Raw genomic sequence first — 26,753 nt, 5'->3', positions numbered from 1 at the left:
TTTTTTCGCGATAGTTGGCCTACCTAGCATGCACTACAGCTAAGCCTAGCTACTAGAGGAAGGATGGATATCACAGATACAAAAAGGTATGTTTCAATAACAACGTTAACTTTATTATTACAAACTGTACTACTATGGTATATATAATTTGATCCGTATAATATCCTTTAGCAGTAAAATTAACTTTATTCAGGCTAGGCCTGGCTCACCTCTAGCTAGGTAGGACCAGGTAAGGTAGGCCTCTACTACCATCTGTAACCAGGCACCGGAGTCACTTCGTACCACATTATTTGACTGGGTTGTTTTTCTCGTAGATGTGAAGTTTGTTCTGAAGAGGTTTCCAAGTATAGATGTCCACGGTGCTCCAAACAAACTTGCAGGTAATCGGTCGTGTTGTTTTTTACGCATTTTTTAGCATACTTTAAAATTCACTTTTTGCGTCCTCATCATGTTATGCGCACAAATTCTTTGCGCAATTTGACAAATGACACACCTCTCCTGGGGGTTGTATAGCGAGTCATACAATTGACAAGTAAAGTGCATTATTATAATTGTTGGCTACATTGCGCAGCCCAATTTGAAATTGCCCAAGACAATTGGTTAAAAAATTGTTAAAAATGTGCATAGCATACATACACAAATAAAATCAGTAATTGAGAAGATCAAGGTGCCGGTCTAAAATATCTAGGAGAAAACATAAAATCAATGGCGAGTGAGTAAAAACAAGAAAATCTTCTCTTATCTGACTATGAAGGAACCTTCATGATCTGGCCCACTACAAACAATTCAGATGTACCTGTTATGCGCGATTTGAACGATTTGCGCAATTTGAAATTGCGCAAAAAAAATCCTTGCGCAATTTGAATTGAAACATGTGTTTCAAATTGCGCAAGCAACGTATTAAATTGCGCAAGTAATCTGCAAATTGCGCAAGGTTTTTCGACAGATTGTGAAATCATGCACACCCATATTTTTATAGTAATTTCTAAGAATGATTCAAAATTAAAGATAAATATCGCATTTCCTTAATTTAGTAGTGCAAATATTGTTATAAGTTAGCATACCGTCGAAGAACCGACGAAGGAAAACGAAGCGGTGGTGTTCCACCAGGCGGGCGCGGCGCGGGCGGCCGGCTATACTACTCTAGCCTAGCTAGGGTCTGGACTACTGATACTGACTAGGTTACATGGCCTAGCTTAAACTAATATTAAAAACTTAAAAAGTGAGTATTAAACATTATCTTCATTGAAATGGTCTAATTTATATAATAAAATACTAAATTTTAAACTCCTCTGCCTAGGCCTAGCCTAGCCATGTATGGGAAAATTTACAGTTCGTTTTCAAATTGCGCAAAGGTGTCATATTGCGCAAGAACTATCTTGCGCAATTTACAAATTGTGCAGCGCAATTTTAAATTGCGCAAAGATTTTCTTGCGCAAGTTGATTGCGCAATTTGAAATTGCCCAAAAAATCCCTTGCGCAATTTTAAATTGCGCAAGAATTCTTTGCGGAATTTCAAATTGCGCAAGGATTTTTTTGCGCAATTTCAAATTGCGCAAATCGTTCAAATCGCGCATAACATACCCATTAGGCAGTTACATCTATAGGCCTATTATGGCTATTGTTTGAGACTTTTATAATTATATGTTTACTGTAGTAACTGTCTTTTATTTTTTTCAGTGTAAAATGTGTTAATTTGCATAAAGTGAAAGAAGAATGTAATGGACAGAGAGACAAAACCGTGTTTGTACCTATAAAAAAATTCACAGAAAATAATCTTCTCAGTGGTAAATGTTGATTTTATTTGTTATTCTTTCAATGACACAAAACAAACCAATAACAATTTGCTGATAAACTATTGTACGCAGTGTGCCTTGTACAAAATTGAAATTTTAATAATTTCTTAGTTTACTGATTTTTTGTTTGAATTTACCACAATTCTATTGCTTGTTTTTTTTTTTTTTTTGCAGACTACAGGTTTTTGGAAGATGTAGACCGTACAGCGGACAATGCAGTCAGAAATTTAAAGAAATTTCCCTACAAAATTCAAAACAGGGTAATTCAAATAAACAGCTCTTTTCATATTCCAAAATCAGTAGAAGCGGTGGTCGTTATATTATACACTATGAGTACTGAGTGCCCCTGTATTTTTCTTAAATCTTTCACACCTGTTCCTGCACTGTTCTGGTCTGGCGCCGGATGATCAAATTGAATGTCAATGTTTCATTTTCACGATGCTCCACAAGGCTATGCACCAATGAAAAAAAAAATTGACATTTGATCGATTTGCTGGAGCCGAACTGGAACGTGCCGGAGCAGGGGTGACGACACTTTAATCCTGTTCGTTTTTCCTTAGAACAAATTTCTAAAGCGCACCGCTGATCGGAAAGGAGTAGAGCTTTCATTCTTGCCGAATGTCTTCACAAAACACAAACGAAACTCCTCCCGAACATTCAAAGAAAGGTGAGAGATTGCTTACCATATTATACTGTCCAATTAAGGACCACCCTCCAATTAGAGACCCCAACACTATCACAGAATTGACCTATGATAGTGTACAAATTGTAGATACAGTATGAGAATCAATCTTTACTTGATTTGAATTTGTCTATGTACCCAACCTTTGTTCATTTCTCTTCCAGTCCTAATACAATATTTTGGTGCGTAAACTGGAAGTTCCCAGAAGCAGATGATGCAGAGATCTTTGAAAGAAAGTAAGATGTAGTCAGAGCTTCCTCCTTGTGATTGAACTAATGTAGTGGCACTGTGGCTTAGTGGTTGACATGCTTGCTTACAAATACCAGGGTCCTGGGTTCAAATCCTGGAAAAATTCCACCTTTTCCTGAAGGCCAATACAATATTCCTATCGTCATTATTATACGGGTTTCCATCATAAAATTGGCGAGTCATGTATTTGCTGTAGGATGTTGTGAAAATTTAAAAACCATGGATTTTTTTTTTCAGAATATCAGATAAACTAACCATCCACAATGTATTGAAGAAGTATCTACATGCTACAGAGAGCAACCCTATTCACCGTCAGAGGTAATATCATAATAAAAGTCACTAATAAAATATACATCCAGTCTGTATAATTAGTTATCTCTATTTGAAAATGCATCTGCTAAAGGATTAGTGAGTGATTGGCCGAGTGGTTAAACAGTGGAACTGCATTCCATAACTTTTTTAGAGTGAGTAGAGTTTTGATCTCCCTGCCCACCTCCCCCACCAAAGTTGGCTCAATTACATGTTCTGGTTGTGGAGGGGGGTGATATTATTCCAGAGGATATACGGTAATAACATTTAACATTTGAAGTTTTGTGTAAAGCATCAGCATTTGGTTGGTAAAATTTAAAAATAAATAAATATATTGTCTTTCGCAGGTTGAAATGTTACATAAGTGATGACATTAATAACATTGCCATTTTTATGGAGTATGACAGAAGCATACATCACAACAGAAAGTACAGTAAATCTTTTATTTTTTTACAATTATTTTCACAAATTTGGCCACTGTATCATTTAAAATGTTATTCATGCAGTAATGTGCATTTGTTTTTTTTAAATAATTTACTTTAGGTATTATAAACTAGATTTGTTTAAGTCTATTGAAGAAAATTTAAAAGGAAAAGTAGTGATCGAGTATCCCACAATGCATGTGGTTATGAAGGGTGAGGCAGACAAGTACACATCTAAAGGTGAGGTTAAAGGTTCACAAGCCCATTCACGATCTAACCTAACTGATTTATCTGCAAAATTCTTCTTTGACACGGAAGAATAGTTGATTGACCATTAAAGAAACGTCCTCTAGCATGAACCTGGCAAAATAAAGAAGCACCAGCAAACCGAGATCAACTGGTGGTCGAGGAGAGTTTCCTCCAGGTCTCAGGAGTACCATATCTATGTTATTTACCTATTTACTCCTCTTATGCAGCTCTTTGATTATTTAATGCATCTAATATTACATACAGATATAAATCAGTGTTACAGGTAAAGCTCTGTCTACACTATCAAACTTTATGTGATGTCTCCATATAGGGACATGATGATGTCATATCACTACCATATTTGGGCACATCAAACTTTTTTGCTCAAATTAGTTTGATACTGTAGACAGAGCTTAAAATTTATCGAATTATATCTATGATCCATCCATGTAATATAAGTATCCATAGTGCATGCTCTGATTGTTCTGATAATTTAATCTTTTCCCACTCAATATATCCTTGCTAAGTCAATGAACTTTGACCTCATACTCCAATTCCATCTTCAATTCATTCGATTTCCTTTAAGTTCTTGAAGGAGACTCTGTAGAGGAATGCACAGATAAAAATGAACACAATAGCAATGTGACCAATGAAGAGGTTAAAGAATATACAGTTGAAGATGAACACATGGTGGAGAAAGAATATCGTCAAACGGACACATCTGAATCGATGGACAATCTTAAAGAACAAGTTTTAGAATGCAAGGACAAAGTAAGCCTGAACGAGTCATTTGAGGCATGTGTAGAAAATTTAACTGAGAAAAGTGAAGAAACTAAGAAAAGTAAAGAATGTATAGTAAGGGAAACATGGGAAAAACAGTCAGAAAGAAGATAGTGTGTCAGTAGAAGAAGAAAGGGTATCTGAACTCAGTAATGAAGAAGCAGACAAAAAATAATTGTTCAGTCCAGTTCATATTTACTAAATATTTACAGATACAAAATAATATTGCAGTAATACATTATTTACTTCAATAGCACCTGATTTTAGTTATTGCAGTAAATTATGTATATAATGACAAAAAAAAACAAGTTAAAGAGTAGTAACTGTATGGGAATAATTTTGGCATGGTCCCTTAATGTTGACATGGCCCCTTAATGTTGACATGGTCCCATAATGTTGACATTGTCCCATAATGTTGACACGGTCCCTAAATGTTGACATGGTGGTCTCTTAATGTTGACATTGTCCCTTAATGTTGACACGGTCCCTTAATGTTGACATGGTGGTCCCTTGATGTCAATATGGTCCTTTGACATGGTGGTCCCTTGATGTCAATATGGTCCTTTGACATGGTGGTCCCTTGATGTCAATATGGTCCTTTGACATGGTGGTCCCTTGATGTCAATATGGTCCTTTGACATGGTGGTCCCTTGATGTCAATATGGTCCTTTGACATGGTGGTCCCTTGATGTTAACATGGTCCCTTAATGACTTACTTTTATGTGGTTATTTCAAGGCTTTCCTGATAATCCCTGTAGGTCCAATTTCCCTAATTAATAAAGAAATAAGATTATAATATTGGATGTTAATATTTATTTATTTTACAACTTTAGTTTCCTGCGCAAGCTCTGAAATTAATTATTTTTAAAGGAACAAGGGTTACCCTAAAATGAGGTTCTGATACAGTAATACTAATACAGTAGTACGTTTGTTTTTGTAGGGGAAAAAAATTATGTTTTTTCACAAGGCTGTATATTAAAACGTAGTTCATAATTTCACTTTTACTGTCAAAAAGTGGGTCTAACCCTAACACTACACACCTACCCTGGTATCATGTAAAACTAAAAATCTAGTTGGCTTGTGGGTTCAGTTAGAAGGGTTAAATAAGACTAAATAATGTAATTTACAACAGAAAATCATATATTTAATAAACAATAAAACAAGTACCGTTAACTGAGCTGGAAGATATTTTTGTAGTAGATGTGTTCTTGTATTCAACTGTGCCCTCACACAACCACTCGCGGCAACATTGGTTTTTAACCTCTATTAGCACCGGAGATCTATAAGATTTATTGTGTTAGCATTTAGTAGCAACGTGGTGCTGGGATTCGAACCCACGACCTAATATTCATATGGCAATTAAATAGATGTTTTAAAAGATCTAATTTGAAAATTATTAAAAGCCAGAGTTCCTAGATCATAGTACATCAAAATGCTTTTCTTTCTAGTAGGAGCACATAGAGTTTCGATCATACTCAGGAAGTTGTAAAGTACAACTCCCTGATGCTATCAAGTTGCTCATATAATGAGTTAATAACTCCCTGGTCTGTATAGAATAACAAATGATGGGTCCTGTTTTTTCTAAGAGGTACCACCCAATTTACCTATGCCTATTCTACAGCTATATAGCGCTTTGTAAATGCGTTTAAAGATATATTTTCCCCTAAAAAAATATTTGGAGAATTATTTTCACTTTTTCAGTTATTCACTTTGACCAAAAATTGAATTTTAAAAAAATGATTTACCTGAAAAAACTGTTAAAGCAAACGATAGTCAAATTGGCTGCCAGCCAATGGTTTTTGGTTAAATTTTTTTCGGATTGATTAAATTAAAACTACAAAAATCTGATTTTTATGTTTTTTGGGGGACAATACATCCTTAATTCTTCCGTTTAAAAGAAAGTATATTAAAGTCAATCTATACCTGCAAGCCATTGGTTTGACATGCTCATTAACACACATGGACACACAGCCATACTGTCCGTTCTCGAGACACATGCATTGCTCGCGACAGCTGGGCTTGAATGAAGTCCCCTGTGCGTACTCAATGTTATTAACAATACATTGTCCACCAGCCTAATTATTATGAAACAATATATTTTAAATCACAGTAGGCCCTCCTCACAATTAAAACAAACAAATTCGGGAAATATGAAAACTAATAATCCGTTTAAAAAATGTTACAATAATGTAATTATTTCCTATCTAATAAAATCGGTAAAACTTAAGTATATAAATAGAAAGTCTATGTATAAAATTGATGTGGTTCTCTTTTACCACCCAGTGATTGAAGTAAGATTAATATACTGTATAAAACTAGATCTTTAACAATCAATTATAAAATGGACACAAAAAATATATAAATTTCTCCCCGTTTTTAAAAGAGCCTCAAATGGTAATAAAAAGAAGACTTTCTGTAACACTTTTTGTAAGCAGAACATTTTACGAATTACCGGTACGTTGATTTTAGGAGTGGCTATTTTTGTGTTTTTTTGCATTTTAGTTGATTTCACAATTCGCGGCTCTACACTACACAGTAATCCTATTCAGAATGCACTTTCTGTCGAAGTTTTTAAAATTCTTTTTTTAAAAACCCATCTTTTTTGTTCTTATCTCACATCATAAATTAACATTAACTCTTCGTACGTTGAGATGCACAAAAGACATTTCAATTAATTAATTAAACTATTTGTAATAATCTTAGCAAAAAATTGTTTATTTACAGTACATGATGTAGAGGCTAAAAAACAAATAAATACTTACAAGTAAAATCGTACTAATTAATGATAAGACAAAGAGGCCCAGTGATCCCATCGTTAACGTCTTCTTCTTGACGATCAGAACACAGTGACAACTCTTAAAATTTGAAGGTTTGAAATAAGAGTTCTTTGTGGTATAACGTTCATCTTTCCATCTCGATAGAAAACACATCTGCTAGGCCCTAACCTAACTTTCACGACCAATTAAATCATTTGTTTTCAGTTCAGTAAATTACAATGGTTTTGTCAATTGAGAGATATCTTAGATAATATCTACCTCAACATATGGTTTATCTGTATTTTTATGTAGGACTATTCATGCATGACAATTCACGCACCTCAAAGCGATGTATTTATTAAAATTATATAGATTATTATTTATTATATTATTTAATTTCCGTATGTCTGTCATCTGTGAGAAAAACCCGAAACTTGTTCGATCTGCAAAAAAAAAAAAAAAACACGTTTCAAAGAAAACTATTGGTGGCGCTCACACAAAAACAAAAATAAATTATTTTTCTAAAAATTGCGCAGGTTGGTTTCATTAATTTACAGCAATTATGAAAAGCTTGTTTTACCTCCATCGATCGAATACGTAAATTTTGTCAAGAAAGAGTTCTTCGTAAGTTTGTTTTATAATTGCGATTATTTATAGTTGAGTACATACAAAGACTAGGCCTAGGCCCTACGTAGGCCTAGCTAGATAGGAGCTAGCTAGGCTTACTACTTTATGCAAAAATAATTTTAGCAAGCCATTTAGTTAGACCGCCAGGAGAGGTAACCAGCTGTTCTGTTGGGGGACACAGGGGACGATTGGACCCTTTTCATAACCGGTTAGGACCCAGCCAGCTAGATTTGTTTAAACGAACTACACCAGTAATTTGTAAAGTAGCAGTTTATTTTTAATTATTATAATATTAAATACTTTTAAGTTTTAGGTATATCATATCAGTGTTTTGGATGGTTGACTTCCCAATTTAATTAGCTTAAGAATTAATTTATTTTATAAATTAAATAATTTATTTTAATAATTTATTGATGCTTATAACTGAAAAAGTATGGATTAATTTAGAATAATAAATCTCAAGTTTATATGAAAACAACTAAGGCCTATAGGTTATGATAGTTGTTGGTTTAGTAAGAAATCTAAAAATAAATGAAATTATAATTTTGTAACCGTACTATTTCATTTGTCACATCCATTTGACCTTGGTATTGTCCGTCAAATTTTGTTTTTTGAAAATAATAAATACAGTATTAAATAAGCTTTTTATTTAAAGTAGGCCTACTGATGCACAGGACTAGTAGTAACCACATGACCTTAATTTTAAACAAAGCATACTACTATACAGTAGTACAAACATTCCATTTCCCACAAGGCACCCTCTATGTGAACATAATTAAGGTTCCTTGTTGGAAATGATATCATTCCTGGAATCAATTTGTTTTTTTTCTAATATAAATAATCTGTAGTGTTATCCAATTACGAAAACAAAGTGCTATTATTAATATATGAACTCTGCAATACAATATTGCATAATATTAATAACATTGAGTTCTTATTTTTATACTTTTTTAAAACATTGTAAGCCTACAGATTGAGTTTGTAATAATGGGTTGGCACATTGCCTTTTATTTACAAACAATCTGCTTAAAAAAATTGACTTTGAAAAAATAAATAAAAATAGCAATCCAAAAAAACAAATGGTACAGTACAAGTAACAAAAATAGATTTATACATGAAATACTATAATAAAAATGACAGTCACATCAAAAAATCTCTTATAGGAAATACAATAAGTTTATTCTGATAAAATTCTAAATTCGGACACAATAGTTTGGAAATTACATTTTTAATGCAATCTGATTATAATTTATATTATTATCACACCCCTTCTAATTTTCTTCAAATGTTATACAGGTCCCATTTGACAATACTTGTTGTTTTCTTCAAATGTTATACAGGTCCCATTTGACAATACTTGTTGTTTTCTTCAAATGTTATACAGGTCCCATTTGACAATACTTGTTGTTTTCTTCAAATGTTATACAGGTCCCATTTGACAATACTTGTTGTTTTCTTCAAATGTTATACAGGTCCCATTTGATAATAATTGTTGTTTATACCTTAACTTATTTCTCCACTTTACAAATTATGTGTCATGACCAAAAACGGTCTGTTTATGTATCAAAATTCCCTAAGCCTAGCAGTAGAAGGCAAAGTGGGATAAGACGGGCTAAATATAGGGTATAACTTGGCTTCTTTCAATTTCCATGTTTGGCATTCATAGCTTGACCTTTCAAACAAAATGTGTATTTAATTATAACCCTAAAGTACTCTCTATACCCAATCCATCCTATAGTATTACTCAGTATTGTATAAATAATTCAGAATTTTTGGCCCTTTAAAAAAAAACACATTAAAGATTTGAATCGGTACCAAGGTATTTATGATGTCATAGCATAAACCCTACATTTCCTTTGTGTTAGTATCTTAATATTTCAGTTCCTTTTTTACCCCATCTGTTGCCGAAGTGGAATAAACCAAGTTGCCAATAACACATTAGAGTGAAACCACAATAGTTCGATGAAGACTAATTTCTGTTTCCTGTCTAAATGAAACCAATTTTCATATTTCCATTACTACAAACATGGTATAAATAACGTGTAAATGTACACCTTTGAGCCATTGCACATTTTAATATGGTCTTTGTTGTGAGTCGTCACACTTCCCTTCATTGTGTGTGTTTCATGTGATGTTTGTTTATACCCATTGAGTAACATTGTGGTAAGTTTATAGAATAACATTATTGTTGTACAGTACAGTATTTATAAACAGATTCATATACTGTAATTTATTAGTGGCGGTTGTAGGATTGATTTTGAGATAATAAAAAAGATTTTTATTCCTATGTTCATCGTGTAGGTTTTACCCATTGGTTGACAATACATTGTGGTAAAGTTTATAGAATAATATTAATTATTATTGTTGTATATCAGTATTTATAAAGAGATTCATATTTTGTACAATGTTATCAGTGGCCGCGGCGGTGAAGGGGTTGCCCGCAAGTCACTGAAGGAAAGAGGAGTGTAACCTAGCCCCCCCTCCCTTCTCCACAAATGGTGAAGACTTTAAAGTAATAGAGGCCATAGAGAGGGAGCAAGATATCTAAATTGTTATATTGTGTTTTGGTAATTCTGCCTCATTGGTTTACTTTTGTTCTGTTTTAGGTTTATTTTTGTTTAACATTATGGCAAATTAGTGATGATAAATTTAGAAAATATATACAAAATAAAGGGTACTAAACAACATCCCTAGTGATTAAACATTAATTGATTTTGAGATAATAACATTTTTGAATAATGGTACCATATATTTTTATTTTGTTTTCATTTGAGTTATATTTTAATTAAAATGTATTTTTTTGTCATATCTTCTCTCAAATTTACAATGAAAGAAAGAAATAATCTGGAAATTGAAATTTGACCATTATATTGTACTCGGTCAATTATCAGAGACATTTAACATAAAACTAAAAAATCAGGAACTTTCGCCAATGAACAATACTCGACGCGATTATGAGATCATGTTCCGAATATAAGCACTGTTTCAATAATTTAACAGTATGATTTATATAATTTACACAAAGTGCTACGCAACACGATTGATTTAATATTTTATTACTTTTATCTACTACTATTTTTTGTATTCAGTTTGTGTGGATTTTAATAAAATCCATACAAATACACAAATATCAAGATTTCAAGTAGTTGTTCCTAATCTAGTGACAATAAAGGTAACTAAATATGAAACGGAAAACAAATTAAAACTATGTTTATTTACTGATGTGACAATTACTAATCTGGCTGAGTAGCGACTTAAAGCCGTGACCTCAGAGAGCACTCTCAGTAAGATTTAATTAATTCCCAGTTGGCATTTCATAAACACTTTTGTCGCACAGTACACAAACATTAAACCAAAACCAATGATTTATTTGTGTAAGATTATTGTAGTTTCAGTTACATATAATTCTATGCCAATACCGTAATAAATTTATAATAAAGTAAAATTTTAATTTTAAATAAATAATTTTTTTTTTTCATGAAATTTCTTGTTTGAAAGGATAGCAGGGGTCAGCGATTTTGACCCCATGGCGATTCCTACTGGAATAATTCAGACATTTTGTCCCATTTAGGTCAGCTTTACAATGATATACATGTATAAATAAGCCTGCTTAATAAAATGATTTTAAAAAGCCTTACAGTAGTTAGTATAGTATTTGGTGTCTTCGATAATGATGAAATTTTTTTGTTCTGTCCCCTGGTTGGAAACATTCCGGATTTATTGAAATAATTATGGATAATATTTATACAAACACTTTTTAAATCTATAAATAAGAAGATTATGAATACAAATTTACAATACAACAATACATTTTTTTATATTAAAATTTAGATAAATATCTTGTAATCAAAGGAACTTTTAGATGCATAGCCTTGGCAGTTTCTTCATTCCGTCAGAGAGTAGGTCGGAATTGAAAGACTGCACACTAACAGATCTTGTATATCGGATTTTGCTTCTTAATTGAAATACTTTACTGATTGTAATTCTTTTAAAATTAAATGAAAGATTCAAATTTAAATGAATAAAAAATATTGATAATACTACGAAAATGGTTTAGGAAAAAAAAAATAACTTCAGTGTAGTCCATCAAAAAAATTATAAAAATGTTGATACATGAATACATAAATGTATATCCCCTGACTAAATGACATGGTACCATGTTCTATTGAACTGTGTACTAAAATATTTGTGGGTTTGCCATTGGTAATTACTGTGACAGCATATTTAAATTCACCAGTTGTTGTCATATTCAATTATCCTAACCAATTGGGAATGTTCATTAAGGTAGATCGTTGTCTTTCCTAGATCATTCTCAAGCCACTTGTAATTTCGCCCAGCTATAAAAATTAAAATATCAATATCTCGTATATCGGATTTTGTAAAAGCCTTGAGGGGACACTCTGCTTTGCTTCTAAATTGAAATATTTTACTGATTGTAATTCTTTTTAATTAAATGAAAGATTCAAATTTAAATGAACAAAAAATATTGATAATTGATAGTGTAGATACTACGAAAATGGGCAAGGGTGAAGTTTGATTTGCGGTCACAAAAAAAAAAAATTAAAATATTGAATTGAAATAAGTAATCTGAAATCAATCCGTTAAATAATTCCAGAAACATTGTTCTGGTGACCAGCAGAAATACAGTAGAATACCTCCTTTTGGACACCCCCCCCCCCCCCCCCACCAAATTCAAAAGGACATCCCTTGAAATGTGATTCCTACTAATAATACAATCATTTCTATAAATCTATGATTTTTTATTTTATCAAATTTGTAAAGATATATTACCGTTTCCAAAGAAATTCTGTACAGCCCTTTAACAAAATTTGTGTCCCTAAATTTTTCCAACTATTTCATGATCTTTTATTTTTGCGATTTTTTTTTTACTTGAAATGTTAGCAAATTTTTCTAGATATATTACCGTTTCCATAGAAATAAACTTTAAATCCATGGATTACATTGTTGTACAGTTGATACTTGAAGCGTGTAATTAACGATAGCTGAGAACACTGATGCAAGACAAGTTTTATTGTATAAATACTCCAGGGTATGATTGACACGATTTTGGTACTTAGTTTAGCATACTCAACTAATTTATTATTTAAAAAAATTCTTCTTTACATACTGCACGCATCATCGGCTGTGTTTACCAAATTTGAGAGCATGCTTGTGGCACCAGAGAATCGGAATGTCCCAAAAAACTTTGATGCACAAGGAAAACAAAAACCAAATAACAGTACTTGATAACCAATTTTGTTTGCATAGAAGTAGCATGGTTTGAATAAATTCTAATAAAATCCATTGTTTATATATCAAAAAGGCCTCCACACAGTCCAAAGGGACTGCGAACTTACTGGGTCAACTCTGGCCTCTGAAGACCTGCAAAATCCAATATTTTAATAGAGGGTGCTACAAGAATTAATGGGCCATAGAAATTAGTAGAAAATGTAGGATTGGTAATGGTGTACTTGTATTTCAAAGATATTGTCTCCCTGAAGAACAATTTTTTGTTGAATGCTATTTTTCCTGTTAAATTATTTAATATTGACAATTTATTTAATATCCGCAATCCACAACGTGTTACTCGTAGCTCTTCTTCTGTTGGTACTCTTTTTGATATTTGTCGCTGCAGAACTGAATCTTCTTTTCAATCATATATCCCACATGTTACCAGAATTTACCCGGTAAAATTCGCAACTTAAATATTTAGTTCTTTTAAACCAAATTAATAAATTATCTCAATATTTATTTTTTTAAATGATTTTGATATTGAAAATGTGTGTAGTTGGTTGCTTTCTTGTAGATGCTTTAATTGTAGAACGTAATTATTTTTATTTCATCTTTCTGTGCTCTGTTCTGGGTTTACCAACTAGCATAGGTGTTTAGCACCTGTTTGGTCTTTCCTTGCCTCTTTTTATAACTGTTTTGTCTTCTTTGTAATGTATGGCAGAAATTGAATAAAAAATAAATAAAAAACAATTAACTACAAAAATGTATGGAAATAATAAATAGTTATCCAGAAGCACATTAGAGTTTTTACAAATTATTTTGTCTTTTTGTAAGTGAAATCATAGAGATAATATCTCTATGGCGAAATCATTTCTTTGTTTGTTTTTTTTTCTGCTTAAAAAGAGAATAACCTTACTAAAACTACAAACAGTTGATTTTATTCACCTTTAAAAATGTTTGGGAGAGAATACATCTTGGCAGATATTGGACTCTTGATTTAAACTTAAGTGAATACTTTGATTTTTTTTTACAGTATAGTTTAGTAAAAAAAACTAGTTTGGTGGCTCGGAGAGAAAACACTGCAAACTTTATAATTAATAAATAAGATATTTGTGATTCAAATGTAACTAATCTTTTTGTCAATCTTTTATTAATCCAGTGTTGATTTTAAATTATGAAAATGAAAGTAGAAATAAATCAGTTAATTATACCGACTTTACGTGACGCGCAAGAGCCTAGTTTTAAAGGTAAAATGAAAGGTCACCAAGGGACAGTTGTAAAATAAAAATTTAACTCAAGTTAAAATTTACTTTAGTAATCTAGGGCGTATCTACTGCTTCAGGAAAAAGAAGGAGACACTCAAGATCTGTAAAAGAAATATCAGTAAAAATAAATATTTAAAAGAATGTACTTAAAACAGATGGGAATCTACTAATGCTTTAGTGTTAAGATTTATTCTGAAAACAAATTATTAAAACTACAGTATATTAACGATTTTTGTCCCCCTGAAAAAATAATTTTTTTTTTAATATGCCATTTTAATGTCACATAATAGTTAATCACTTTGACCAAAAATTGGATAGATAAAACAAGCTGTCAATGGGTTTTTGGTTAAGTATAACTGCTTCGTTTGTGAAATTATTATTATTTTTTTTCTTTCTAGGAAGTGAATAACTTCATTAAAACTTGAAAATGGGTTATTACAAGTCTGATTTTATAAATCTTTATTTTTCACGATTTTGAGGGACAATACATCTTTAACTTATAAGTCAGTGCTTTATATGTTTTATATCACTGCTTACTGTACCATTTGATTTGATATTACAAGTTTGATACATATGATAACTGTATTATAGAACTTGCCTATGATACTGTGCATGCAATGCCATATGTCGGAATCAGATGAAAATATGTACATAATTATTACTTCCAAATATATTGAACATTGCATTACATTTAAAATTTGTATGTAAAAAAATTGCCAAAAAATAGTTTTAAAATACCGTAGCTTTTTGAACTTGCAAAGCTTACACAGGGACTTTACATTAAAAATAAATTTGTCTTTTCAGCCGACTACTACTACTACGAATTATCTTATATATTATTATCTACAGTAATTCATCTTAATACAGTTTGATTGAATTAGTAGGAAAAGAGGGAATCCAGCCAAAACCAGTTGCAATACCTTGAATTTACAGTAAAATGTTTTTTTAAATAAATTAGTGATGAACTTGGGTATGATACTATAGGCCGACGACCTTCAGACCTCATTTGTAGGCCTGCTTTTATCTTTCGCTCTTAAACCTGTTGGCATACGTCAGGGCCTAACCTGCGTGACCATCTTTGGCTTTTAAAGGAAATGCTGGTTACCAAAATGTCAATACTTATCATTGCGAACAAATAATATTTATTCAATTTACTATTGGCTAGGATACTGATATTTAGTAGGCTATGCAATGTGTAATTTAAGTGTTCTGAGATTGCACGAATACAGCTTTATCTAGTTCTTGCATAATACATTAGAACCTCTGTTAAGGGGACACCTTTTCAGGACCCAACAAAGACTAAGTGTCCCCTTAATTGGGGTGTCCCCTAAATAGGGATTGGTATACTACAATAAATATTGCCCTTTGTTCATTTTAACCACTTAATACAGGTGTCCAAAGGATTGGTTATACAAAAGTACAGTAAGGATTAATTAATTTTTATAACACGTTAATTATTTTTCAATTCGAAGCAAAACAGAGAATGATTGTGACTTTTATTATATGTTGATTTTTTTATTTTTTTTTACAGAATGGCTAGCAAACACGGCATCTGGCTGTGTCTGCCAGATAGCCTCATCCTACACATCTTCAGTTTCCTCTCGTCCAAGGAGCTCCAACGATGCGCCCTCACTTGCAAATCATGGCTACGGATCAGCCACGACGAGTTACTATGGAAACAACTGCTATATCGCGAATGGAAGATAGACACATCTATAAAGCTGCCCAAAAACCAGCAATCATATCGTCGTGAATTCAAGCGGCTTGCGTATCACACACCTAAGGTGCAATGTCAGGTGCTACGGGAACACACGGATCAAGTGCTGCACGTCAGTTTCTCACACAATGGCAAAATGTTCTCCTCTTGTTCAAAAGATGGTACCATAAAGGTAATATAAAGAAAAAGTTTATGTACAATTTTTAGAGTACAGTCAACTCTCCCAATAACGGACATCTTTGGGCTGACCTAATATGTCTGGTTTTCTGGAAAGTTTGGTGTTTTTAATTAATAAATTTGGGACCCATTTTACCTCAAGTATTGGGAGAGTTGATGAAGGTAATTTTCAAAATAGTTTGATAACATATATTGAATTTGCTTTTTAATTTAATATAATATATTTCAATTGTTTTTTTTTTAAATTATGTATTTTTTGGGAGACTCCTTTGTTAGTTTCGGGTTGTGAAGGTATAACTTTTACCATATATGACCGAGTAGTGCTAAGGGTCTGGATATGTAATCTGGCAAAAATTAGCGAGTGGATTACATTAGGAATTGAGCAGTCATATGGGTACATATTCAGTCTAAATTTTGGGAGAGATTGCACTCTAGAGCATGGAGGGAGTACTTGGTGATATACAGTGCAAACTTTACCCTGGGAGGTTTCCTAATAGTATGGTATGTTTTTATATTGTCAACCAATGTAACTATATCACAATAAACTCTTTTATTTTGTAAAAAAATATTTGACACTGCAGGTTTGGAAGACCGGTCCTCCAGCATCGATCCGCTACAGTCAGAGCATGAAGGAACTATTTAGGTGGCAGTACACTCAGTTCTCACAATTCAATGCTACAGACACACTTCTACTGGTATCAGGTGTTCACTTTGGACCTAACAGTACATCTGGCGAAATAGCAGTCTTCAATATCAAAGGTAGACATTTAACTGATTAATATGGAATTGCAATCAAACAAAATCATTAAACAATTTTGATTAACTTAACAATAACTGCAGATAAATCTGAATTTGATGTTAGAAAACATAGTTACTTCCGGTCAGTTGGGTGTGTGTGTTCTTTCTAAAGTTAGCAGGATTTCTCAAAAAGTTATTAACCTATTTTCATAAGATTTTAAGGATGGTTTCATCCTGTATGTTAACATGTGATTCCTTTTGTATATGCCTGGTGGAGGTTTACATTCTCTGAGTGCCCTGCTAGTTTTGTATTTCATCTTTGGCTACACAATTTAAGAAATTCATTTCATTATTTATAACTAACAGTAACACTGAATAGGAAAAAAATGAAATTTGAAGACACCAGGCTCAACCAAAATGAACTAAATCAGTGTGTTTTCATTTGGCTATGCTGCACTGAAAATATTGCCTGTTAATTGACCATGACCTGCACATGCTCACAACAAACTAACCATACCTTCTAAATAAGCTGTGCTAGGATCATAATTTGATTAGTACACCGATTTAACTAGTAATGATACAAAAATTGCCGTTATGTATGATTTCATAGTCACATAGTAAAAACATAGCATAACTATGTCAAAATGCTAAACCATTGATTCGTTCCTTACAGTCAATTCCTACAAAATGAATAACATATTTAGACAACAGACCTACAGACAGACAGACATACTCGGGCCGGCAAATGGGTGGGTTTGATGCGGCTTTATTAAGTCAAGGTGACATGTCATATCTAATGTTCATTATAGTTGGCGTCAGTCCAAATGCAACAGATTCTTCTATGACTCATTTTTTCATAATTACTGTCGAGCAGTTTTAACTGGATTAACTACAAAAACTATCAATTAAACAATTTTATTTTTAAAACATATGAAATGAATAATATTCAACAATAATAATACGTAGTTTTTGAAATAAATAGTTCAACAAAATATTTGGATGTTTAGTCATCGCAAAACAGGTTTTACATGACGACATGAATTTATTATTTATTTATTTATTTGAGAATTGTATCCACAATGCCTGTTTATCAATCAATTATCAGTTATTTTTATATCGGCTAAGCAGCTTTTAATATAAATTTCAACGGTTTATTTTGTATGCCGTCTTTATTGTAAAGTACATTGAGGCGTTCGTATAAAGCACTATATATTTATAAGCCTAAATTATTATATTAAAATGTGCAATAGGAGAACAAACAAAAAATGTCTCTGAATGAAAAAACAACTACTAAAAAGTCCAGCATCCATGACCATGTACCTGTACACAAAGAGCATTGTTATATTCAACATTTTCACCATAAAAGAACATAGCAAATTTGACTCTATATGTGCATAAAACATTAATGTGTAGTAATCCTATCTTTACAATACATTAAGCAAATGTGCCAGAAAATATCTTTTTAACAGGATTTTTAAAAGCATGCATTAATGTTGCTAGATTCATCTTTCCCGTGGGATCCAGTACATTTACTAATGTATATTCATGAACTTCATTCGGAATTCACAAACGAACAAATGAGAATTCGGAATATCTTGAATGTAAACAAGATCAATATATAGAGCGGGAATCCAGAAGGTTTTGACTGAGCCAACTGGCATGAGTAATGCTTTGCTTAATCAAAAATTTGCCGCAAACTTTGATCGGACGCACACTAAACGGGTTTTTCTGATTAGATATATGGCTCGCGCTGACATATTATAATAAATTAGAACATGTCATTTTTTAGTGAGCTATTAGCTCATGTTCGGCGCACACTTGAGGAAAATGACACGCGTACCAAAAAAGAGTAAACACGATAGATATTTTCCTCAGCGGAACGCATGGCCGATTCCTCACAAATTCTCCGGCGCATACTTTGAGCAAAGTGTTACTTGTCCCAGTTGGCTCAGTCGATAGCTATAGTGTGCACCAGACTTTAGGCATATCTAGAATTTAAAATTAACTTTAAACAATATTATTTAATTCTTATGTCGTGTGTGTAAGCTTGCAGACATTTTGGATATACAAAGGTTTATAGCAAATAGCTTGATTTCGCAAGTAACGTCATTGTGCAATCCATTTGAAGGGTTTGAGAGGAAACGTCACAAATCATGTACGTACATGTTGTGACATTTGCTCGCAAACCCTTCCCATCATGCGTGCACGCTATCATAGAAAAAATGGTTAAATTAATATTAATAAAAAGTATGTTGGAAAAAGAAAGCTTTTAGCTAGAGGATTGAAATTGGTAGTTATAGCTGCCAAGGCTCTCTAATCATGTGAGAATTCCCAAGGAAAATACACAAGTGATATTCCAAACCGCTTATAAGCTGCTTTATATTCTTCTCCAAATACTCTCATTATCCCTAACAAAGGAATAATGTGTTTTGCTTTATATTTTAATATGTTTATCTTCAGCCACTGAGACCCACATCATTTGCCTTTAGATTAATTTTGTATAATAATTATGTGATGTTATCAAACTAACTTGTATACAGCAAACCCGTTTAACATAACCATGAACTATTAGCAGAACAAAACACATGGATTACAATTGAACGTCCCCACGGAAGATTAACTTGTCCTAGCTCGTGAATTCTTTTAGCGGAAATAAGCTTTTAATGGCTTTTATACATTGCCACCTTCTGTACATTGTCACTTTCTGTACATTGTCACTTTCTGTACATTGTCATTAGGGGAGGTAATCAAGCACTAAAGGATCAACAGATCATCTATAATGCTGTAGTTTGTTTGTTATAATGTTTGATGTATATTATAATAATAGTTCATTTTATACATAGCATATCAGCAGCCTCTCAAAATCTCTCGTTTATACTCAATATTATTTCTTTTTTGGAGACATAGCATGTTGCAATTCAAACCCAATGGAGCATAGCAAACGCATGGTTACAAACCAATCTGTTTTGTGAAGGATCAGTTACTACCCCAAATTAAAAAAAATAATAATAATCGCATGTAATTGGCTAAATTATTTGAGTTGTTCCTTACTATGTAATCTAGTGGGAACCAAGGTTAATCATGATAACTGTTTAAATTACAAAGTTTAAATCGTTAATATGATTTTCAAGATAGAGATATAATAAATAATACAATACAATATTAAAGACATTGATTGGTTATTTATTGTTATTTTTTTTCAGAGGAATTCTATCTTCAGGCTCGTGTGTTAAACAAACCCTATGACATTTTTGGATGTTGGTTGAATAATTCATACTTACTGTCTGGTAACTTGCACTACCTGGGAAATCTATCATCATGCTCAGCCCTCTGGCTAAACAAAGCAATGCAAGAGGTCGACTCGGAGCAAGAATCTGTAGTCATGCGTATCTTTAAGTTCCTCAACATTAATGCCAGTACCATCCGCAACATTATGGTCGCAAACTGTAGCGCTCTCGGAAGAGGTATCGCAGTCGATGACGCGAAGGAGATGACAGCCGAAAGTACTGGTGTACCAAGTTCTAGTGACTTTTTCCATAGCTCTAGCGAAAGTGAGATTGAGAACAGGATCAGTGCTTGGGAGAGTGATCTTGAGGGAACGGGAGAGATCAATAATAGTGCACATCATAATGGAAAGAGAACATGTAGTGAAGGAGATATTAACCAGTCGTTTGAGACAGGAATTCTTCATCACAGTGAAAGTGAACCTTGCTTCAAAGCACCACTGAGTCCTGCTCTTTCAACTGGAGAGATCGAACCTAAGAGATCAGTGTCACCAAGAATACCGATTCAAAACATGCCGCAAACGGGAGTCGTTCCAAAGAGTTCTTCACTGAAACGTGATGTCAGCTATGTAAGTAGTACTCCACCAGACCTTACGAGAAAGAGTCAGCGCACAACTTTGAAAGGAATGTACACTGTTGGTGTGTCTCCAGCAGCGAAACTTGATCCAGACAGTTGCTATCAACGACTCTGGATGCGTGTCAGAGAAGCAGAGATGCGAAGAGGTGGACATCTTGATTATGACATCCTAAAGATCTTAATTGATGGTGTTGATCCAGAGGTTGGCATGGAAGAATCCCAAGCTAGTCCTTCTGGTTCCCAGTCGAGAAGATCACCAGCAATACGATCTCCAAGAATAGAAAGTCCGTCAGAGTTTGTGAACCCACAGTGGCCGCGTAATGGAGATGAACGAGATTCCCATGATTGCCCATCAACATCGCGACAAGCCTTCCGCGAAGCACCATCCATAGAATGTCCAGCGTCAGTTTGTAGTTCGACAGACACTATGCTGTCCAGTCCAGACGCGGACCTGGGCTGTAGGACGTTTGCAACGGATAGCGCAAGTGCCAGTGATGTTATCAGAGCTTGGGGTAAAAAATTTACATTTGGTAGTACAGATAGCTTAGATGATGAGCCTTCAATACAGTACTCAGAACGGAGGTTACTCAATTTGGAATCGGACAGGTCACGTAATATCATGACCTCAAAGAACATTAACGATGAGAACTACCTATCAAGCAGTAGTTTTTCAGATTCTCACGAAGTCGCAATACATTTACGGAACAAACGGCGGAGCAAACGGAGCTCGTCGAAAGAAATCAAGCATTTAATCTTCACAATGGGTTCTAAAGCTTACACTCCACATCAAATTGGGATCAAGAAAATCAGAAAAGAAATGTGCAATACATTAAAAGGCCCTCTGGGAAATGGTGTCTTCCATTTACCCCGACAGGACGACGCCGCCGCTGCTGAGTTGGGTGATGAACAAGGAATTGACTTTGATAAAGTTGATCATGTTATTGAGTTGAATGGACATGCTATTGGCATGGCTCTCTCGCCAGATCAAAGGTGATAACAACAATTCAATATACACAGTTTTTTAAGTATTGATTTGAATTGAATTTGTACAGTATCATCATTGTCATATGTATCATATAATCATCATTGTCATATCATCATCATATCATTGTCTTATCATATCATTATCATAGTCATAATCATATCATCATTGTCATATAATCATCATATTATCATTGTCATATCATATTATCATCATATCATTGTGATATCATATCATCATTGTGATATCAACATTGTCTTATCAACATTGTCTTATCATATCATATCATCAATGTCATATCATCATCATATCATTGTCATATCATATAATCATCATTGTCATATCATCATCATATCATTATTGTCATATCATATAATCATCAATTTCATATCAGATAATCATCATTGTCTTATCATATAATCATCATTGTCATCATATAATCATCATGTAATTGTCATATCATATCATCATCATATAATTGTCATATCATATCATATAATCATCATTGTCATATCATATCATCATTGTCATATCATATAATCATCATATTATCATTGTCTTATCGTATCATCATCATATTATCATTGTCATATCATATCATCCTATCATTGTCATATCATATATAATCATATCATATAATCATATCATCTGTTGTAAAATGCTTATTTATTCATTACTGCACTGTGTGATCTTTTATATCCATCAGGTTTTTATTTGTGAACTGTCGTTGTTGGCCACCAGAATACCGCATCTCAGACCCGTTAGCACTGCCACCAATTGCCCAAGAGATTGAAATCCGAATGTTTGACCTTTATGACATGACTGAGGTGAAGCGTTTCCATGGACACAAGGCATACTCACCGAATGATGAGTTCAATTTTATTTATCTTGATGTCAGTGACCAGTATGTTGCTAGGTAACATTAATATATAAAAATAGTTGTTTCACTAAACATTATTTACTAATCGCAAATTCTTTGGTCCAAATAAAAAATCAGTTCACAGTTTCATGGCCAAGGCATTAGCCTCTAGCATTTTTGCTATTTTGATATATTGTTCTTGAAGTTTTATGAATGAATTTCTATTTTAGAAACCAATAATATTAGTTTTTTCTCTATTTTCAGTGGGGCGGAAGACAAACATGCATACATTTGGGACACGCATTATGGTGTACTTTTGACACGTCTGTCACACAACGATGTTGTCAACTCGGTAGCATTCAATCCACTTGACCCTGAGATGCTTGTTACGGTCAGCGATGATAACACCATTAAAATGTGGACTTCAAGAAGCAAGTATGATCGGCAAACGCTTAAGTTGTAAATTGTTTGTACTATATTACCTTATCTTCCTGTAATGTCATATAACCAAATTGTCTTATTTTAAGCGTGGTTCTCACTAGAACACAATGCAGCGAGGTATCGATGCAAAGTGCTGTATTGCATAATCACAAGTGGGAACCGACGACGCAACAGTGCTGCAAACATCAAATCAATTTGATTTCATGCAACAATGCAATGCAAAAGAAGACTGGAAAACATAGTACAGCACATACTCAAAAGTATGTGGGTTTGAAGTGCAAGAAGCAGGTTTGATTTCACACATAGGCGAGGGCAAACACAATTATTGGAAGGGAATTTACTTATGTTGCGTAGGTTGCGTTGTGTGCTAGTGGGAACCACGCTTTAGATGGGGCTAAAAAAACCTTTGACCCTTTTTCTTAGCCTGTCCATGATTCCAAATATTTTCTGCAGAAATACAAATGTGTCGATGGCAACTAAGCCCTATACAATAGATGGCACTGTGCCATTTATACTCCTCGTTTTGTTTTTGTAAATTTGCATAATTTTAAAATAATTTTTGTCTGAAATGAATAGTAATATAATTAGTAATATAGGTTTTAATAGTATATCTTGTTTAAATAGCATATATTATTTAATGTTTCTCTTTCAAATTGGTGCCATATTTGTGAATTATATTTGTGTTAGGTGAATAGATATGATGATTATTTGTGTTGTCGATATTTTAGAGAGTTTAAAAAAAAAATGTTTGATCTGTCTTGCATGGTGCGTACAATTGCAAACTAGTGCTGTCTCGCTGTACCATTTTCATACCACAGAAAACCCAGTGGTCAAGTTGTAGGATGTCTGCATATCAAACATGTTAAGGTTTGGGTTCATGATTGGGACTTTTTTCTTTTTTCCACCTTATCTTTGCCATTTTTAACAATAACAAACGCAATAATCTTCATATCAAGCAAAAGGTTCGAGGTTCAAATCAGCTTTTTCTCATTCTCCCAGATTTCCTAATCTTTATCATTTCAAATACATTTTCGGAGTGGAGTTCTGGTTTGGTGGTTATGATGAGGCTTGGCTACCAATCCAAGGGTCCTGGGTTCAAGTCCTGTCAATTTATAACTCCACTCCCAAAGACTTGTAATAAGACTTTGTTTATGTAGAGTTTGTATTGTGAACAGGATTGCTACCCTTAAGAAGGATAGTGATTGAATTCGCTTATGGTTATCCTTGGCAATTTGCCTAAATATATAAAAACAAAACAAAAACAGTATGTCGCCGTGCGGTTTAGAATTTCTCTTGTTCTGTGCCTGTGATTTTTATATATGTAGTATATATATATATATATTATATATATATATATATTGTAGTGTAAAATAGTAAGTTAGAAAATCTAAAATAAAAAAGAGAATTTATTGTACCTCAGGATTTGAACCTAAACATTGGCACTAGTAAGCAAGCACATCACAATGATTTTGAATCTTATAAAGTCTGCAAAAAAACATTTTTTTCTTAATACATTGTTGTAATTATTATACAATCTAACTTATAGTGTACCGGCACCTTTAAATAAATACCTGGCATCTGATTGGTTAATCGTCGGTCTATAGTTATTGCCATAGCAACTAAAAACCAGTTAAACTGGGCATATCTGTACTTTGTTTTAGCCGACTTAGAGAGGATTTAGTAAGTTCAGTTAAAATGTAAAGAATACATTGGGTTATATTTTGAACCGCTCTCCCCCCCCCCCCCCAATTCAGTCAATATTTGTATATTATTGACCTCCTAATCATTACACTGGCCCGTTTATTTTCCCTCAAACCTTGTTAGTCATTGCCTTGTTAAGGCATGAATTTATAGAAGATGCTTTAACTAAAGATTTTCTGTATAGTGTACAAAATATAAGAACACATCAAAAACCTTGTCTCTAGTCATTTCATAGTTTCTTTTTATGTAGCATCAGCATTTTTAGTCGCGTGCAAACGCGACTCTACAGATCACTATCTCCGTCGGTTGGTAAATGTGTGCATGCAACTGCAGCCATGTATATGGCCTTGTTTAAATCAGATATCCAGCTCGATATTTTGCCGTCGAAAATTGGCAATTTTTTGAAAAAATCCTTATTAGTACAGGGAAATTTTCGAAATATGGCCAATTTTCGACCCTTTTATTATTTGACACAAATGGTTACTATAGCATAATAAACATGCGCAGAGACGAATAATGGGTTCTGCGCATGTCAATTGTGCTATAGTAACTAGTTCAAGTTCAAGTTCAAATTTATTCACATAATGCAAACATATACAAAATATAAAAGATACAAGTGGTTGGAAATTAAGTAAATAATAGTTGCATTATGCCTGGAGAATACCATTTAAACCCCAAGGGGCTTTAAAGGCCAGGTGCGGGCAAAAAATTTCTATTGATCATACATTCCAATAATTATCGATCTATAGTTTCCCCTATATTTCATAATTTTTTGGATTTTATTTGTGTTACACGAGCTTGTTGAAAATATGCACTTTCTTATCAGTGGGGGGATAGTTCAAATTACACAGTAAAATCTATATTCTTTTGTACACAAATTTTGTAAATAGAGAGGCATTTTAAAAAGCTATGAAAAATAAACGGTGTGGTAAAAAATGTTATCAGATGACTAAATATAGGTAATATAACTTAAATATTACATTTCTGATATTTTTATTCAACTTCAGATTTTTATTTTCATGCTATAGCAAAAATTATCCACTGTATATCCACCATCTTTTTTCACCATCTAGGGAGTCACCAGACATGTTATTACATTAGGTTAACTACCTAACTACTGAAAAAAAATTATCCTTGTTTTTATGGAAGAATTTTGCCAAATTTTGTATTTGACCATATTACGGTAAATTGATGTTTTTTCGTCTTGATTTCTGTTACAAATATTTGATTTATGTACAATTAACCAAATATTATATTTAAAATTCATGCCTCTACCTGAGCTTTAAGCCTGGATCCACCAGAAAGAATAAAAAAGTTAAAAATAATAATAATAAGCAAAGTGAAGGTACGCTACTACTTTTGACATAAATGGTTACTATAGCATAATAAACATGCACAGAGTCGAATAATGGGTTCTGCGCATGCCAATTGTGCTATAGTAACAAGTTTTATCGAAAAATAAAAAGGTCGAAAATCGGCCATTTTTTGAAAAAAATCCCTGTACTATTGTACAGGAAAATTTTCGAAAAACGGCCGATTTTCGACCCTTTTGTTATTTGACACAAATGGTTACTATAGCATAATAAACATGCGCAGAGACGAATAATGGGTTCTGCGCATGTCAATTGTGCTATAGTAACAACTTTTGACATAAATGGTTACTATAGCATAATAAACATGCCCAGTGTCGATTAATGCGCTCTGCGCATGTCAATTGTGCTATAGTAACCAGTTTTATCGAAAAATAAAAAGGTCGAAAGTTGGCAATTTTTTGAAAAAATCCCTGTACTATAAAGTACAGGAAAATTTTCGAAAAATAACTGATTTTCGACCCTTTTATTATTTGACACAAATTGTTACTATAGCATAATAAACATGCGCAGAGACGAATAATGGGTTCTGCGCATGTC

At 33.1% G+C, this 26,753-nt stretch overlaps 3 protein-coding genes across 3 annotated transcripts; 2 read left to right on the top strand and 1 right to left on the bottom strand.

The window, feature by feature from the left end:
* Positions 1 to 7: 7 nt before the first annotated feature.
* LOC140046198 (box C/D snoRNA protein 1-like) lies at positions 8 to 5,665 on the top strand. Its single transcript, XM_072090758.1, has 10 exons — positions 8 to 86; positions 315 to 380; positions 1,681 to 1,787; positions 1,971 to 2,056; positions 2,357 to 2,463; positions 2,643 to 2,714; positions 2,965 to 3,045; positions 3,384 to 3,464; positions 3,580 to 3,698; positions 4,294 to 5,665. The coding sequence occupies exons 1-10, from the start codon at positions 64 to 66 to the stop codon at positions 4,599 to 4,601; spliced, it is 1,050 nt and encodes a 349-aa protein (XP_071946859.1). The 5' UTR covers positions 8 to 63; the 3' UTR covers positions 4,602 to 5,665.
* Positions 3,475 to 7,379, bottom strand: LOC140046199 (CCN family member 1-like). Its single transcript, XM_072090759.1, has 5 exons — positions 7,250 to 7,379; positions 6,411 to 6,562; positions 5,655 to 5,767; positions 5,204 to 5,256; positions 3,475 to 4,308 (listed from the first exon to the last, which is right to left on the bottom strand). Exons 1-4 carry the CDS (start codon positions 7,298 to 7,300, stop codon positions 5,219 to 5,221), a joined length of 354 nt encoding a protein of 117 aa, XP_071946860.1. The 5' UTR covers positions 7,301 to 7,379; the 3' UTR covers positions 3,475 to 4,308; positions 5,204 to 5,218.
* Positions 7,380 to 7,779: 400 nt separating this feature from the next.
* LOC140047091 (F-box/WD repeat-containing protein 5-like) lies at positions 7,780 to 25,069 on the top strand. Its single transcript, XM_072091905.1, has 6 exons — positions 7,780 to 7,867; positions 15,899 to 16,256; positions 16,843 to 17,020; positions 20,203 to 21,850; positions 22,549 to 22,758; positions 22,966 to 25,069. The coding sequence occupies exons 2-6, from the start codon at positions 15,900 to 15,902 to the stop codon at positions 23,162 to 23,164; spliced, it is 2,592 nt and encodes an 863-aa protein (XP_071948006.1). The 5' UTR covers positions 7,780 to 7,867; position 15,899; the 3' UTR covers positions 23,165 to 25,069.
* The last annotated feature ends 1,684 nt before the right edge of the window (positions 25,070 to 26,753 follow it).

The sequence above is a fragment of the Antedon mediterranea genome, chromosome 4 (assembly GCF_964355755.1).
Source record: "Antedon mediterranea chromosome 4, ecAntMedi1.1, whole genome shotgun sequence".
In the NCBI taxonomy this organism is placed as follows: domain Eukaryota; kingdom Metazoa; phylum Echinodermata; class Crinoidea; order Comatulida; family Antedonidae; genus Antedon; species Antedon mediterranea.
This window is presented reverse-complemented; position numbering and strand designations above follow the sequence as displayed.

Bases quoted from the DNA above. Each gene is read 5' to 3' on its own strand.
- LOC140046198 (XM_072090758.1), top strand. From the start codon at position 64: ATGGATATCACAGATACAAAAAG. The intron at 87-314 runs GTATGTTTCAAT...TTTTTCTCGTAG, and splicing joins GATATCACAGATACAAAAAG to ATGTGAAGTTTGTTCTGAAG. The intron at 3,465-3,579 runs GTACAGTAAATC...AATTTACTTTAG, and splicing joins AGCATACATCACAACAGAAA to GTATTATAAACTAGATTTGT.
- LOC140046199 (XM_072090759.1), bottom strand. From the start codon at position 7,300: ATGGGATCACTGGGCCTCTTTGTCTTATCATTAATTAGTACGATTTTA. The intron at 6,563-7,249 runs GTAAGTATTTAT...CATAATAATTAG, and splicing joins TAATTAGTACGATTTTACTT to GCTGGTGGACAATGTATTGT. The intron at 5,768-6,410 runs GTATAGATTGAC...TAAATCTTATAG, and splicing joins GTCAAACCAATGGCTTGCAG to ATCTCCGGTGCTAATAGAGG.
- LOC140047091 (XM_072091905.1), top strand. From the start codon at position 15,900: ATGGCTAGCAAACACGGCATCTGGCTGTGTCTGCCAGATAGCCTCATC. The intron at 16,257-16,842 runs GTAATATAAAGA...TTGACACTGCAG, and splicing joins CAAAAGATGGTACCATAAAG to GTTTGGAAGACCGGTCCTCC. The intron at 17,021-20,202 runs GTAGACATTTAA...ATTTTTTTTCAG, and splicing joins AGCAGTCTTCAATATCAAAG to AGGAATTCTATCTTCAGGCT.